At 40.0% G+C, this 18018-nt stretch overlaps 1 protein-coding gene across 1 annotated transcript; it reads left to right on the top strand.

The window, feature by feature from the left end:
* The first annotated feature begins 5036 nt into the window (after window positions 1–5036).
* On the top strand, window positions 5037–12548 carry GLYATL2 (glycine-N-acyltransferase like 2). The gene is made up of 5 exons (XM_023239024.2): window positions 5037–5150; window positions 6278–6385; window positions 8384–8510; window positions 8604–8775; window positions 11810–12548. Exons 1-5 carry the CDS (start codon window positions 5073–5075, stop codon window positions 12219–12221), a joined length of 897 nt encoding a protein of 298 aa, XP_023094792.1. The 5' UTR covers window positions 5037–5072; the 3' UTR covers window positions 12222–12548.
* The last annotated feature ends 5470 nt before the right edge of the window (window positions 12549–18018 follow it).

The raw sequence follows: 18018 nt of genomic DNA, 5'->3' as shown, positions 1-18018 counted from the left end.
GTTACTATACCCCCCTCACTTGTCCTTTTCACTGTAAACAATACAAAGGACAAGGTGTATGAGCTCAGTTCTTATACTAACAGCAAATGCCCAGGGGTATTCTAGCTTTTCCAGGTTGAAGACATTAAACCAGGAGGTTTGCAGTGAAGCCAAATTTTCTACATCTTTTGTTTGCCCTAATGATACTACCTGAATAATGCTGGAGCTGAGCCATTTCTGCTAACTCTAAAGTTGCCTCATTATTATTGCTTGGAAATAGCCAATCAGCTATAAGTGATAGCATATAAATCAAAAACTTCAGCGGGAAACTTCTTACAATCATAAAAATTGCTCATACAGAACATATTCCTGGTCTTCCTCTGATCCACACAAAGCGTCTGACTTAATGTCAAAGAACAGAACCTCTAGTGTGCTTTACTGGAACCCACAGCTTCTTGGAGCTTTATGCTGACCAGTGACAACATGAGTCAGTTCAAGTTTTAGTGCAGATGACTGTAAGTTAGTAGCTACGGAAGCCTCTCCACTGCCACACTAAGCAATGACAGAAGATGGTGTGTATACACGTTTACAAAGAAACTTCAGGTAAACAGAATTATTTTGGACAGCCAAAGTCTTTTTTCTAAGCCTTTCAATTAATCAGAATCCTGGTTCTAAATAATTAGTATTTTGTTAATTGACTCCCCCCTGCCCCCCGCCACATGCAAATCCTTGGAAGGAGGGCTCACAAGTCCCAATGTTGAGAACCAAATCTCGAAAATATTGTAGGTCTCTGAACCTGAAAAATACCTTAAGAATCTGCCATGCTAGTGTTGTGTTATTTTGAACTGGTAAGCCGTAGAAATGCTTTCCTTGAACTATAAATTACTGATACATGTGCCTGTCTCTGCACTCTCCAGACACCCACAAAAATACCATGATCAAGTATTTGACAAGAATCAGCATTCTCCTGGCCTCTAACCCATCTTCTAAAGTGTTACTTGTCCATTTGAATAGAAAAACCTTTGAGGGCTGTGCCAGATGGCTAAGATGAAGTCTTCCTCTTTCCTGTTGCTTTCTGTCAAATTTCTCTCCATTCATGGATGCATTTAGCATCTGACTTTTCTCTCGTCAAACTCCTGCCACATCATGGTGATGCCTATCATACATGATACTCCTAGTCCCTTACTGGCTCCTACTCTATTGACTTGAAGTTGAAGCCAACAGCCATACATCCAGAACTAATCTACCTCTGAAATCCTAACCTCTGACAGCCTAATTTCTGACTCTGCTCTCATGTGGTCTGCATACATTTTCCCTATTACCATTGCTATTCTTTGACCTTATAAAGTGTGCTCTCTCCATCTTGTCCCACTTGATTGGTCTCTATCCTACCTTCTTTCCTTCCTTCTCTCTTCTAAATCCTACCATTTAAATTTATTTCCTTGTTCTCAAATATTTCTCCTCCTTTATTTATTTATTTATTTATTTATTTATTTATTTGCTGCTCTAGCCTGGTTCATTTCAATTTGTTTTCTCTGCTTCTACTCTCTGGGTGTTGAGCTCATAAGTGTGGATGAATATCACTCCCAAATAGTGGTTTTCCCTCTGCACCTAGTCCAAAGCAATGCCTGGAGATCCCTGTATGTATTCATTGTCTGTGCTTTCTCCTGTTAACATCAGATGCCATTCAATCCCTAATCATTTCCCATAAAAACTTACTATTTTTTCTCTAAGCTTTCCTGGCACACTCTCCCACCTTACTCACTTCCAAAGAAAGACTTGTCATTCTATTTTTTCCAGAAAATGGACAAAGATAACTTGTCACCTTCCTGCTCTTTTGTCTGGCCCCAAGTACATGCACACACATGCACGTGCATACGCCTGAACTAAAAGCTTTCTCTTCCACCTCAGTGGAAGAGGTATTCTTCTCACCCGAAACTAATCCCAACACCTACTCTTAGAGATAAGGTTACAAATTAGATGAACTAATAAACACAAAGGATTTGGAACAGTGTCTGGTCAGTGGATTTAGCTATTTTTCTTTCCTCTTTCCACCTCCTGTTTTATCCATGGGGCTATCCACTTACTCTCCATCATACCTGGATTTCTGTAGTTAGCATAAATATGCTTACCACTCTCATCTAATAAGAAATGTCTTCCTTTGAGCTCCCACAATCTCCTTCCTCCCTCTGTACTCCTGTATTCTTCTCCTTCCTTTCGTGGCCAAGCTCTTTAAAGACTTATCTTCACTTCCTCATGGTTCATTTAGTCTCTAATTCTCTTCACCTGATTTCTTCTCCATCATTTCCTGGTCTGTCTCTCTCCAGATCAGTAATCAATTCCCAAGTCCATATTGCAGTGGCATTTTTAGTACTCATCTCTTAGTTTCCCAGCAGCATTTGACTCTTCTAATCACTCCCACCTTTAAATAAATTTTCTCCTATTTTGACTTCTGAGATGCCTCTCATCTTATTTTTCACACTCTTCTTTGGCCACTTTCCCCCAATCTCCTCTGTTGGAACCTTCCTAATTTCATTAAACATCTATGTTCTTCTACATATTTTTATGGATGATCATAACAGAGTGTCTATTGGATTAGGTTAAGTCAGAAGGATTCTATCACCTGGAGGCCCCAGAGTGAATTGGAAATAGATGTTTCCAACTGGTGGGAGCCAAGCAAGGGTCTTGCCCTGAAGGGCACTTGGCTGTAACATGGCACAGAAATGGGAGAGCATGTGCTGTGAATGATGGGATGTGGCAGCAGGGAACAGAAGTTAATGCACAACCATTCTCCCATCCCTTCTTAATGCATCCCCCTACATCTTATATATCTGACATAAGGTAATAAAACCAACTCATCATTGAACATTTTCTTCTTTATTTGAAAGCTTCCATTAGCAGCCACATTGTCTTCAGAGCTGGAGTTGAAAGCTTGGAGAGTGAAGAAAATTGTTGCTCAGTCTTCCCCAAAAAATATCCCAAGAGTCCCCTCTCTATGCCTCACTGATTCCATTCGTTCACTGAACAAAAAGTTCATTGGTGGCTATACTATGCCAAGTGCTGTGCTTGATGCTTGAACTGTAAGGAAGAATAAGAGATGGTCCTACTTTCCTAGGAGATTACACTCTTCTGGGGAAATTTGCTACAAAAGGCCTGAAGAATGAGCAGAATAATCTGCCATTTGGTTAGTATGTCCATTGTCCTAGACAGGGCCAGAAATATACTGGCTTGTTCTAGAGCTGTGATTTGCCTCAAGATGTCTTTTGTTTTGTTTTTGTGCTAACAGATTTACTTAGACAACTTATATTTAGTGCCATATTTGAAGCTTTGTTTGGTTATGCTCCTGTCCAATAGAATGGTCCCCTTGATTGGGTTTGCAGGTCTTCACAATTTCCCTCAGAAGCACATCTGTACACCATCCAACAGAACACTAAGCCCTTCATATACATATACATTTCATGATGTCATCCTTAGGACAACCCACAAAGTAGGTATGATTATCCCCATTTTATAGATGAATAAAGTAAATCTCAGAGAGTTTCAAGTAAAGTAATCTATCTAAAGTGACCCAGCTAGCAAGTAGAGGAGCCAAGGTTTGGGTCCTGGTCTGTTTGACTCCAAAGACCATGTTCTTAATCGCTGTACTTCCTTTTCGTTTGATTTTGGCTACATACACCAATACAATATTGATAGGTGCTAGATTTTTCCAGGATAGTTATGATTAAAAAAAAATGATGGCTCCTCTATAAGCCATTAAAATTTCTCTGAGTTTCTTGTTTTTGTTAGTTTTTAGGAAATATGGCTACTCTTATAAATGTCTTTAAGTATCATATATACTTCGATCGGGTATATGTAATATAAATATATATACATATTCATGGGTATAAGAATGGAAAAAAATTCCTATGTGTATCTTATTTATATACTACTTTATTTCAGAAAGACTTCGAGGTGAATATACACACACATACACATACATGGCTAACCATTTTACCTATCCATCTTTATATTACCCACATGGTATTATATTAGATATTTTCCTGACTTTCTAACACAGACTTTTTCCTCTGTCATTAAGCACACTTTGTAGACATTACTTTCATGTCTGCCCAGTGATCCATAATTTAGATATGCCATCGTTAACTTAAGCATTCCTTTATAATGGATTTGGATCATTTCTACTTTTTAAAGTTTTACTTATTTAAGTAATCTCTACACCCAACATGGGGTATGAACTCATGATTCCAAGATCAACAGTCACATGTTTTTCTGACTGAGACAGAAAACACCCCATTTTGGAATAATTTCTAAATTTATAGTATCATAATACTGCAGTGAATTTCCTTATATTTACATATCTATAGATATCTATTATCGCTTCCTTGGGATGAGTTTTTAAAAGCAGAATTGTTGAATAAAAGGGTTTGCTCTATTTTTAAGATTTCTAGGGTATAATTCAAGTTTCTAGATTTTGCCAATTTATACTTGGGTAATTTCATTCCTGATCAACAAAATTTTCCTTCCTATGATTTTGTTCCTTAGGAAAAAGTGACTATACTCAATATAGTCTCTAGGACCTTTTCCGGAAGATTGCATTCTTTCATGATGTCTGAAAATACTACTGATCCTATGACAACCTTAGCACAAGTGTTTCAATGCCCAGGGATCTCAGGGTCCCTTGGGATAGTTTTTCTGAAAAGATTCGTTGTTCTTCATTTGTATCTGGACAGCTGAAGACATTTGCTCCTCAGATTCTTGGCCTGATTTGAATCAAATCAAATAAAATCAAATCTCTCTCAAATCATATTTGTTTCACCAAATATGTTACGGTACTTTCCATGGAATTGTAGAAAGATCACCAATGAACCCTGAGTCTAGCTGCAGTTCCAGGCTTTAGTTTCTCACTTGCAAAATGAAAGGTTTGGACTTGAAAATTTCTAAAGCCCTTTATTTTTGGCAGCGTATGATGTCCTAGGTGATTTTTCTTTTCTCCTCTTGCTGGACACCTGTCTCATCTTTCCAGGTATTTTTGTTTGTATGTTTGTTTCCTTAGGTCATCTTCCTGGGAGAAGGAGGCTCAGGTTCTATACAATATGTTTGTGCTTCATGAATCCCAGAAGCTGCATATTCTGTATGAATCCCTGGAAAAGAGCATCCCTGAGTCCTTGAAGGTGAGAGAGTAGGGAGAAATCTGGGAGAGAGGGGTAAAGTGTGGGGACATAGGTTCAGGGCTCAGAACCTTCCAGGCAGATGGAAATACAAGTCTAAAGTCAGACTCCTTTGGCAAGGATGATCTTAATACCCATATCCAGACACCTACTTTACTCCTTCTCCTTCCCCTCTTTTACACATTGTTTGAATCCATTCTACTGCTATCTCTAGTAGAATTCCTTATCTGCTCCAGACTATTACAATATCTGCCTTTCTACAATATTAGTAGCTTACCTACACTTGGTAACTGGAGTCATCTGTCTGACACAAATATGATCAGACCACTCCCTTGTTTTAAACTTTCAGTAGTGGTCCATGTCCAAGGCACAAAAGTCCACACTCCTTAATTCTGAGGTTTATCACAAAATGTCCCAGCCTCTTCCACTTAATCTCCCAACATGTCTCTTCCATATACCACATGCTACAATCACCGAGCCCTCAAAGCTCATCAGGGATGATATAATCTGCCACAACTTCAAGCACTCATGCATGCTTTTTCTCTCACCTGAATTACTTGCCTTTCTTCTCTGCTTTGCCAGGAAAATATTTTACTTATCTCTGAAAACCGAATTCAAATATTACTTTATCTGTAAGTTTCCTACCACTCCTAGAGAGGTAGTGACTTTCCTCTCTGAGATCCCACACAACCATATGCATGCATCTATCAGAATATGTGTCTTATTATGATCAAACTATATACTTCCCCATCCTTGTAAACTTGAAGGCAGTGGCCATATCATACTCACCTTTGGATTTTCCACACTTGACACAAATCTGACACATAATATGTGCCAAAAATGGTATAGTATGAAATGAAAAAGATGGTATGAATTTTTAAAAAATGAATGAAAAAATGTCAGACGAGCCATTTCCTAATGATTCACTGATTAACTTAGATTTTTGTGGACCCTTCCTGGGCTTTTTTGCAGCATACTTCCTGATGGATAGTTCAGTGAGCCATCCTGAAAGCACTAGATTGATCTTGTCAAGTTCTCCTGTCTCCTGGCTTTATTGCCCATACCACCTCCAAGACCCTACCTCAAAGAAAAACTTCATCTCCTCCTGTTTTGATCTGTTGCTCTTGTAGGTATATGGTGCCGTTTTCAACATTAAAAATAAAAATCCATTCAACATGGAGGTGCTGGTGGATGCCTGGCCAGATTATCAGATAGTCATTACTCGGCCTCAGCGAGAGGTGAGAGCATTAGTTACTGAATGCCAAGCCAGTCATGTTCAGGATGTCCTCTGTGTGTAAATGAGGGGACTGAAGCTGAGAATCTTGGCATCCCCGATACATATAGATTTTGGAATGGCTGCTTGGATGGGAGAGGGGGGCAGTGAAATAAGGCATGGGTGTAAACCAAATGGCCAGTGATGCAGGGCTTATTAATAACATTGGGATCTCATCTGGTCAATTATTTTATTTTATTTTATTTTATTTTATTTTATTTTATTTTATTTTATTATTTAGAGTGAGTGAACACATGGGAGAAGGGCAGAGGGAGAGAGAGAGACAGAGAGACAGATAGAGGGAAGAGAGAGTTCTAAAGCAGGCTCTACACTCATAGAGGTGCCAGACTTAGGGCTCAGTCTTGCAAAGTGTGAGATCATGACTTGAGCTGAAATCAAGAGTTGGTCGCTCAACCAACTGAGCCATGCAGGTGCCCCTGGTCAATTCTTTTCCATTGAGATTCTAATCACAGGCATATACCTCAAGATGTTTGTGGCTGGAAATGGTTAGGAAATGTTTTGTTTTCCTTGGATCTGAATGAACATAATCCAATAACATTTGAATCAGTACTGGGTTTGAGATCTAAATCTGTCAAGTTGTGTGAGCATGGAAAGACTGCTGCTTTCTTCACTATAAAAAGTGAAGTTGACAGAAATTACTATGTCAGAGTATTGTTAAACTACAGATACATCATGTACAGTTGACCCTTGAACAATGCAGATGTTAGGGGCGCCAGCCCCCACTCAGTCAAAAATCTGCATATATTTCTTGACTTCCTCTAAAACTTAACTACTAATAGACTACTGTTGACTAGAAGACTTTATGATAGCATAGTCTATTAACACATATTTTGTATGTTACATGTATTATATATGTATTGTTACAACAAAGTAAGCTAGACAAAAGAAAATGTCCTTAAAATCATAAAGAAAATACACTTACCGAATTAAAAAAAAATTGCTTGAAAGTGAACTCACGCAGTTCAAACCTGTGTTGTAGAGCCAACTGTCTATTTAATAAAAATGTCTTTCCCATCTTTCAGATTTGGGGAGTATAAGTATTGAATCCCTTCCATCCCAGAGTTAAAATATCCCAGATAGGGGCGCCTGGGTGGCTCAGTCGGTTAAGCATCCAACTTTGGCTCAGGTCGTGATCTCGCAGTCTGTGAATTCAAGCCCCGTGTGGGGCTCTGTGCTGACAGCTCAGAGCCTGGAGCCTGTTTCAGATTCTGTGTCTCCCTCTCTCTCTGCCTCTCCCCTGCTCAAGATCTGTCTCTGTCTCTCTCAAAAAAAAATTTTTTTTTAATTTAAAAATTAAAAAAAAATATCCCAGATATTTTAACCACTCCTCCCACACTTCTCCATTTACATAGTTATCAGGAGAATTAGAACCCAACCTTACCTGTAAAAACCTCCAGGGGAGTATCTGCTGCAGAAGGTGAGCAAGAATGCAGGGCAGTGAGAGACTGGGCTCTCCCCTCCAGGTGTTGCTATGAACCCGCTGTGATGGCTCTTTCTACAAGTCCTCTCTGTTCACTTGCACAGCAAGGGCCAGTCACCATGCTAGCACCAGAGTGCTGAGTCAGAATTAGCCCAGGCATGGCTTTCTCACAGACCCACAGTCTTGACTCCAACCCTGTTCCCATTATTTCTCCCTATAAGGTAGACACTCTCTCTTTTAGACCCTTAACACACCCTGCTGGTGCACCTCCCATTCCAGGCAAGAAAGGTCCTTAAGCACCATCCCAAGAGCAGGTGCCTTCAGGGTACCATCCAAAAGCGACCAGCATAAATCTGTGAATAGTGGTTCATTTCTCAAGGGATTCCAAGGCCATTTTCTGCCCACGCCTCTGGGAAGAACAGAGGGTATCAAACAATGGAGTCTCCAGCGTTCCAGGCATATGCAAGAGCATTTTGTAAATTGTACTGCTGTGTAAATAAGGTTGACTGTTTGTTGTATCAGGAGATGAAGGATGACCTGGATCATTATACCAACACTTACCAAATCTTCACCAAAGCTCCTGACAAGTTAGAGGAAGTCCTGGCACAGCCCCAGCTTATCAATTGGGACCAAGTCTTCCAGATCCAAGGTAACTGATCTGAGTCAAGAAGCAAAGACCTCTGGTTCATTCACAGCAGATGTGGAAGGGGGCAGACAGTGGCTGTCTTTCTCTTCTCTCCAGGTTGCCAAGAGAGCTTGCAAGAGGCAATAAGAAAGATTTCGGCTTCAAAATCAGTGCGGGTGGATTACGTGAAGACGATACGCATTATGACAGAAATGCCGGTGAAACCCAATGATGACCAGGTGGATGTGATGGAGTCATTTAAAATGCCCAAAGTGGATGACGATACCAAGTGAGATTTTGCCTTTTGCTTCCCAAATTCCTGATAAGAAATCATTGAGTTGTCGTAAGGGCCAGACTTGGAAAGGCAAGATTTGAGACTAAATTATGGGGTACACAGTTGTAGGGGTAAAGGGAGGGAACTATATTAGCTGAGGTTTGCTGAGCATGGGCAGGGTCTTCATTAGATGAGATTATTTCCATATATATATTTAACTCACTTGGAGCCTTCCTGGGAGGGTACAGGACATCATGGTGACATAGAGAATCTTTACTGAGATTATTTTCAATTTCTTGCAAAAATACTACATGCTAGGGGTGCCTGGGTGGCTCAGTCAGTTAGGCATCAGACTTTGGTTCAGGTTCATGGGTTCAAGCCCAGTGTTGGGCTGTGTGCTGACAGCTTGGAGCCTGGAGCCTGCTTCAGATTCTGTGTCTCCCTTTCTCTGCCCCTCCCCCGCTTGTGCTCTGTCTCTCTGTCTCTGTCTCTCTCCCTCTCTCAAAAATAATAAATAAACATTAAAAAAATACTGCATGCTATACCAAGTATACAAGCATTCAAAGTAAAAAGCGAAAGTTTGCCCACTTAGATTCTCCGCAATCTTTCTTTCAGGTGTAAATTTTTTCTTTAAGTTTATTTATTTATTTTGAGAGAGTGAGCAAGAACAGGGGATGGGCAGAGAGAGAGGTAAAGAGAGAGAATTCCAAGCAGGCTCTGCAGTGTCAGTGCAGAGCCCAACATGGGACTTGAATTCATGAACTATGAGATCATGACCTGAACCGAAGTCAGATGCTTAACTGACTGAGCCACCCAGACGCCCCCAGGTGTAAATATTCTTAATATTAGTGTGTATGCTTTTAGTACTTTGTGTGTATGAATTGGTTTTGTTGTTTTCCTTTTTCTTTTGTTTTTACAACATAGGAAATTATTGTACTGCAACCTTTCTCATTCAATATGTTATATACACCTTTCATGTAAGCTCATATGGGTATCTTCATGTATTTTGGCAGCTGCATAGATTTCCATAAGAGGGAGATGCACAATTATGTATTCCCATATTAACACACTTTTGATTTATCTCCAGTTCTTCCTAATAACAAAAATTCTACAAGAAATGTCTTCGTAAACAGATCATTGCACAAGTTGTATAAATATTTCTGAAAGATAAATCCTGGAGTTGGAATTGTTGGGTAACATAATATGTATATTAAATGGAAGATATTCTCAAATTGGATTTTAAGACTTTGATACATTTATTTAAAAATGTTTTTAATGTTTATTCATTTTGAGAGCCAGGGAGAGTGTGAGCAGGGGAGGGGCAGAGAGAGAGAGGGAGACAGAATCCGAAGCAGGCTCCAGGCTCTGAGCTGTCAGCACAGAGCCCAATGCAGGGCTTGAATTCATGAACCTGAGAGGTGATGACCTGAGCTGAAATCGGATGCTTAACTGACTGAGCCATGCAGGTGCCCCAAGACCTTGATAAAATCAATATGTGATTGCATAACGTAGAAACAACCAAAGTGTCCATCAATAGGAATGCAGGTCAATTCCTTATGGTATAATCCAGACAAAGGAATAATATGCAGCCATTAACAAGAAGGAATCAGCTCTATAGGAACTAATATGGAAAGAATTCCAAAATATAATGCTAAGTAAAAAACACAACAAATAAAATAGAATAATATATACAGTATGCTATCATAGTATGTAAAAATCTTAAATTGCATCAAACACCTCTGGAAGGTTACATAAATATATTGCATTCCTGGTAGACTTTAGAGAAGGTAACTGGATAATAGGAGATCAAAGAAAAAAGAAAGAATTATTTTTCATTAATATCCATTTATGCTCTATAATTATATTGCTAATTCAAAAAATAAAATAAAATCAAAACATATGCTCACACATGCAACTAATTTAGCCAGGAGAGCCAACAATATTCAAATCTTGCTGTGGCCCAGCTGTGTTCTCATGAGAATCTTAGAAGAAACATATGCATAGGGAAAAGTGGTAAATGGGGATTCAATAATACTGTAACTCTGAAAATCTGGAATGGAGTACCTGCCCTAAGGTGATCTTTCTTTCCTCTAAACCCAAATGCATATCTTGATATCTTGCCAGCCTCAGTTTGGCTCTGCCACAAGACAAGGTCAGGTGAGATGCTTGAGATCTCTGAAGAAGCAGGGCCAGGAAAGGTCAGGCAGGCAGAGAGAAAAGAAGGCCCCACCCATGTGTGGACAATTTAGTGTGCAGCAACCCCACTTACTGGCAGACATAAAGTGACCTTAAAACTGATGAATTCCTGAAAACTCTTTCTCCCGGGGGCAGATAGTTGAAACTTCTTTGGGCTCTTCCATCTGTCCCAACCTCCCCTACCCACAGAGGATGTGATTCTGATTTTGCAGATGAGAAGACTCAGTCTCAGATAACTTGTCCAGTGAGAGAATCAGGATGAAATCCTATTGTTATCACCAAAAAATCTGATACTCTTTTCCTGTATTGGTGCTTGTTAAATTTCATTTTTGGTACTTTCCTAGAGGTATGTGGTGATGGGCTTTGGGACACATGAAGCTTAAGATCAACATGGCTCTCATCTTCCGGTGATACACGTTTTTTTGGAAATATCTGTTGAAAGAAGTATTACCTTGTGTCTTTAGATATTTTGTGGGAGAGAATTCAAACTACATATTTCACACATGCATCTTCAAACAAAATTGAGGACTGCTCTGGTGTATCTATAGCCTTCCTCTTTTTAGACATATGCTTATCTTCTTCCTTGGGATAAATGGTTAGACTTTTCTGAGATGTACTGTACTATATGATGCTAACTCTCTGTTATGAAATGTATCATTAAGTACATAGGGTGATAGCCCTCTTAATTATTTGGGAACATTTTCAAGGGGACAAAGAATTAGTTTTTTGTCCACCTGTTTCCTCTTCTAGTCTGTGGGATCCTCAAGGAAAGGATTGGTGTCATATTCATTTTCTACAATCCTGGTGTTTTGTAAATGTTGGCTGAATAAATGCACATTTTTTTTCTTTACAGGAAAGGAAGCTTTCAGAACATTTCCTTGGATCCCTCCCATGCAGGGCTTGTGAATGAACAGTGGGCATTTGGGAAAAATGATAGGAGCTTGAAATATATTGAACGCTGCCTCCAGAATTTTCCAGGATTCGGTGTGCTGGGTCCAGAGGGGCGCCTTATCTCTTGGATTGTGATGGAACAGTCCTGTGAGATGAGAATGGGCTACACTGTCCCCGAATACCGAAAGCACGGCTATATGAAGAAAACCAGTGTTCACCTTATGAATTATGTTATTCAGAAAAAAGTGCCATGTTATTTTCATGTGTCAGAACATAAAGAAGAATACAATCAGGCACTGAGGGATCTGAAGTTTAAGGCTGCTTCTTGTGGTTGGCATCAGTGGAAATGCAGTCCTGAGAAATATGTTGATTAGTGCCATTTTCTATTGCAAGCCTTCCTCATCAGTGAAAAAAAGTATCAGTTCACATACAATCATGATAATTTGTATTAGCACAAAAACATCCAATTATTTTGGTTCCGTGCATTACTTAACCCACGCTTGTACAACATTTTTGTCTTCCTCCACATTACAGAGAACTAGAAGCTTGAACTTTCGGTGTTAGGTTTTTCCTTTATGGTGACAGACATTTCAGAATTAAAATCATCCAATGTCAATCATTAGTGCCAAGATAACCCTTTCAGAGCAACATTTTCCTCTTTGAAGTCTTCTTTCATGAAAGTCTACTACTTTTTCATGCTTCTATGTTTAAGAATAAAAAGACTGTTTTGAGAAGTGTCTCCTCTGGTATTCTCTCCTTCCTCTGACAAAATTTTCCAAAGGACCCTTGAAAAGCCCTCAGCTTTTGATCCTGCGTGCCCTCTCAAGAGTTTTGAGATATTTTACTGAATTAAATTATGTAGCCATCAGTGAACATTTGGTTTTCTGATTGGCTTTTAATCACAGGGGCTGGGTAGGTTGACTTGTGTGTCTTAACTTCATATTTTCAATACGACTTTTCTGTCCTCTATTGGTTTCCTATTGTTGTTGGGAAATCGAAGTGTCAGCAAGGTCAGTACCTTCTGGAGTTTGGAGGGGAGGATCCATTTTCTGGTCTTTTCCAGCTTGAATAAGCTGCCCTCATGCCTTGGCTGTGGTCTGGCATCCCTTTGCTCCCACTATTTCTGTTTTCCCCCTGTACCCTTCATCTCTTTCCATGTCCCTCTCACAAGGACACTTGTCAGTAAACTCAGAACCCACTTGGGTAAGTCAGGATAGTCTTCCCATCTTAAGATCTTTATTTGATCACATCAGCAAAGTCCTTATTACAATATAATTTAACATTTGAAGCTTCTAGGCATTAGGAGCTGCTATCATTGGGGGTCATTATCCAGTCTACCATATATGAGTGTCAGGTTTATGTTACTCTATGAGCAAAGTCACCACATACATTCAGAACTCATATGTTCTCAGTCAGAGACTGACTAGCATTTGTATATCTTAGGTCCATATTCATGGGAGAACTTACTCTAGTTTGAACCCTGTGTCTATCAAAAATTCTATCAACTATGACTTAGAGGTCAAGGCCATGTACAAACATTGATATGCAGGGCCCATTCATATAAGGGATTTGGGGACGAAGGCACCACAGATAATGTTTACTTAAATCTAAGTAAAAAAGAACCAACATCTTCATCTTGAAAATGCCCTTAGTGCTTGAAAATAGATGCCCACCCCGGTTGGTAAAAAATGATAGAGTCACACATTAACAATAGACAAAGGCCTTAACAGCCCTGTGACTCCATGAGCAGCATTCTCTGAGCAGAGATAGGCTTCCAGCCACCCTACCTATACACTAAGGTAACACCTTAGGAATTCAGATTCCTTCTGGACACCACTTTTCCTGCCCTAATTTACACTCCAGGACTGACTGGGTCCTTCCTTGTAATCGATCTCTGTGGCAGCCACAACTCATCTTGGCTGTAGAGCAGAAAGTAGAAAGCTCTTATTCAAGACAGTGTCAAAGGAATCAGAGACACAATAAAATGAGGGAGAAAGGGCACATGCTAATAATAGCTTATATCTAGATCCTACTTAACAGGTTCCAGGCTGCATTCTACGTGCTTGGCACACTTTAACTCATTTGGGGCTCACAACTGCTCTGAGAGGCAGGCATGGTTACTGCAGAAGAGAAAAGCAGGGGGCGCCTGGGTAGCTCAGTTGGTTAAGTGTTCGCAGTTCATGTGATCAAGCCCCACGTTGGGCTCTGCACTGACAGCATGGAGCCTGCTTGGGATTCTCTCTCTCTCCCTCTCTCTCTCTCTGCCCCTCCCCCCCCCAAAACTAAAAAAAAAATTTTTTTTTAAAGCAGAAGAAGAGAAAACCACACTAGAGAGTGTTACATCTTTGTCTAAGGCCCAGGCCACCCAACTATAATAGCCAACTCAGGAACTGAATTGAGTTTGTGTGGCTCCCAAGCTGGTACTCTTAACCTCTGGGCTATCACCTATGACAAATGGCTAAGGCTTAATAAACACTGACAAATAAGCTGACATATGGATTCCTGTCCGCTGTCTGTTTTCTTATCTGTAATTGGAAAGTATGCAGTGGCCTTAAATATAGTCACAATGTTAACCATCACCACTACCTACACCAAAATTTTTCATCATCTTCATCACGAGCTCTGGACCCATTAAACAATAACATCCCATTTCCTTGTCCCCCAGCTCCTGGTAAACTTTATTCTACTTTCAGTCTTTATTAATTTGCCTGTTCTAGATACCACACATAAGTGGAATTGTACAACATCTGTCCTTCCGTGTCTGGCTTATTTTACTTAACAATGCTCTCAAAGTCTATCCATGTTGTAGCATCCATCAAAACTTCATTCCTTTTATGCCTATATGATATTCCATTGTATGTATATACCGCATTTTGTTTATCATTCATCTGTTGATGGTTACTTATTTGGGTTGTTTGCACCTTTTGGCCATTGTGAGTCATGCTGTTATGAACATGGGTGTTACAAATTATCTGCTTGAATTCCCGCTTTCAGTTCTTTGGGGTATATAACAAATGGCTAAGACTTAATAAACACCGACAAATGAGCTGAGGTATGGGTTCATACTAGAAGTGAAACTGCTGGATCTTCAGTAGTTCTGTTTAACATTTTCCCTTAGTTTTTTTTGAGATATAATTAACTCACAGTACCATATAAGTTTAGGGTGTGTAGAAAATGAATGACTTACCTATATTGTGAAATGATTACCACAGTAAGTTTTAGTAACATCCATCATCTCACAGAGATACAAAAAGAAAAAGGTAAAGAAAAGGATGTAATTTTTCTTGTGATGAGAAATTTTAGTGTTTACTATCTTAACAACTTTCTCCTATTCCATACAGTGGTGTTAGTTATAGTTTTAGTGAAAATCTCTATCACAGTTTATGTGATAGCCAAACTCCAAAGCGCGTGCACACAGTGAAAATGGCCCATTATTAAAAATCCCCTTGAATGGACAAACCCAGGGTTAAGGCATTTATAGGACAGTTTCAGGAAATTCAACATTACTTGGAAATTAGAAAATAATTAGAGGAAAAGATGTTGGGAAGAACAGGCAACCATGAGAGAAGAGATGATTCTCATGGAAAGAATGGAAGGAGTTTGTTTCAAGAGATGGAAGGAAATCAGCTTCCAGAGCTGACATGGAAATAGCAGTATTGAGGAGAGTTCTAGTCAGACCAGTGGGTTTTAGACATATTTACGAGCCCTGGCTAGTACTTTAAATCCCTTCTGTGTCTCAATTTTCTCAGATGTGAAATGGGAATCAGCCTCCTCCAGACATTGTTTGCTCAGCACAGTGCCTAGTACATAACAAGCACTCAATGCACTATTATTAGTGCAAATGTTTCAAGTTTTTTTTTAAAACAAATACCTGTTGCATGCCTACTATGTGCCAAGCAGTGTTTTAGGGTCTCTGGACTTAAGAGTGGACACACTGCCTCCATGAACAGAGCCTTTTCTCTTTAATCTCCTCACATTCATTTTGTTTGAAATCCTGGCTCTGTGACCTAATGGACAAGGACAGGTCTGGATCCATAGATGTGGAGTGAGGGAGAAGTGACAGTTACCTCACACCTCCCCTGCTCTATTCTCCACATCATACAGGAGATAACAGATCATTTAAATTTCTACACCAACACCTACCACATCTTCATCAGGGCATCCTGGAAACTCCAGTAAATCCTGGATTCTCACAGGGTCGTCATCTGAAACAAGCTTCCAAATGCAGGGTAACCAGATGGATGGATGAAGAAGAGTCCTCCAGCTCCATCTTGGGGTTTGCTCAAATTGTGGATTGTGAGTGGATTGCCACCTGCCATAGAGTGTAAAGGCTGACAGTGTGTGGAGCTTAATGTTGAGATATAACTACAACAAAAAAGTAGGACATGCATTTTAAAGTATGTATGTTGCTCATTAAATTGCACAGTAATTTGGCATAAACATTAATTTGTAAACATGAAAATAGTGAGGATTATGTCAGTAGAGCAGACCAACCACTTGTGGGCCAAGGTTTCAGAAAGTGTATGCTGGGTGGGGCGCCTGGGTGGCTCAGTCAGTTAAGCATCCGACTCTTGGTTTCTGCTCAGGTCATGATCTCAGAGGTTTGTGGGTTCAAGCCCTGTATCAGGTCCACACTGACAGCACGGAACCTGCTTGGGATTCTCTCTCTCCTTCTCCCTCTCTCTACCCCTACACCACTTGCTCATTCTGTCTCTTTCTCTCAAAACAAATAAATAAAAACTTAAAAAAAAGTGTATGCTGGGAGATGGGAGAAGTTGAGGCCCCTCAAGAAGCCTCCTCCTCTTTCCTACTAGTTTTGTTTTACAAGCTGGCCAGAGGGACCTAATATTCAAAAGCACAAAATGACTGAGAGTATAGGGACTCCAGGAAGAAAATCAAAATGGATAGGTTTTGTGGGTTTGCTGTGTCTGATCATCTCTTTCTCTAATAACAGAAGCCAAATGAAACCAACAAACCAACAAAGCAACCAAATCTGCCCCAAAGAACATTGAAAGCCATAGTTAAAAGTGGCAGCTGGTGAGAAGAGAAGGAATGGGGGGGGGGGAGGTGCAGGTGAGTCAGTTAGCGAAATACAAACAGCTGGTCTGTATCTCAGTCTGCTGTAAGAGTGTGATGTATATAGCTTGCATTCCTAACACCTAGCACAAAAGGGATTTGAGATAAGTAGGAAACACTTGGAATATGGACACAGTGCACCATCAGGGAATAGACAGAAATTATTTCTGAGAAAGTAGCAGGAGAAAGGGAGAGGATGGTTTCCCAGAGGATGAGTTAGGAGAAGAGCACTGAAAGGGATAATACCAAAGAAAACAAAAATATTTTGGATTTTTGCCACTACTATTCCTGTCTTAGTGTACTTAACACCTTTCCACCATACTTAACTGTCTTTATTAAGACAAGAAGAGAGGCAAAGAACAAATAGATGTGTATTTGAGGTGTGATGGATAGTCGTAAGCAGTTATAGTAAGTTGGCAGAATTGGACTGAACTTTGTCTGTAAGTTTCAAGATAGGCTAAAACTAAATTCTTGGCCCATAAAAAGATGTACAGGTATGTGGGCTAGGAGACAGAGAAGGACCTGAAATTAATGCCTAGCCTACATTTCTTCTCTTTTTGAGGGTCAGTATGGCAGGGATTAAGATCCAGTGTATTACATGCAGGACATCTGGCAGAATGAGCCAGAATCCAAGTGTTCTTTCTTCATGTCTGTATGATATGGTTCTCATTTGAAAATTTTTCTTTGCAGAGCAGACATGGACTTCAAAATGTCTTTGCTAATGGTCTCCCATGCAGGGTTGGTGAATAGTAACTGAAAATTTGGTCAGAATGAATGGAGTCTGAGTATTAACTAGTGCTGAATCCAGTGCTTTCTGTTCTACTGAGAGATACGCATCTCCTGGAGTGCAACACAGCAGTCCTGAGAAGGGAGAATGGCTTTTACCCATCCAGTATCCACCTTCATAGTTTCTCAGGGCAGGTCACAGGACACATGGTGAAACACTTCATTCAGTAAGGCATCCCATTTTATGGACATGAGGCAGAGGAAGTTGAACAAACCCTAAGGATCATAAAACACTCAGGTTTCTGAATTGCTTCCCAAGCCTGGCATCAGTGGAAATCCCCTGGCATCCCAACTGGTGGACCCAAAGCA

The sequence above is a fragment of the Felis catus genome, chromosome D1 (genome assembly GCF_018350175.1).
Source record: "Felis catus isolate Fca126 chromosome D1, F.catus_Fca126_mat1.0, whole genome shotgun sequence".
NCBI classification, from domain to species: Eukaryota; Metazoa; Chordata; class Mammalia; order Carnivora; family Felidae; genus Felis; species Felis catus.
Note: the sequence above shows the minus strand (reverse complement) of the source record. Positions and strands in the feature narration are given on the sequence as shown.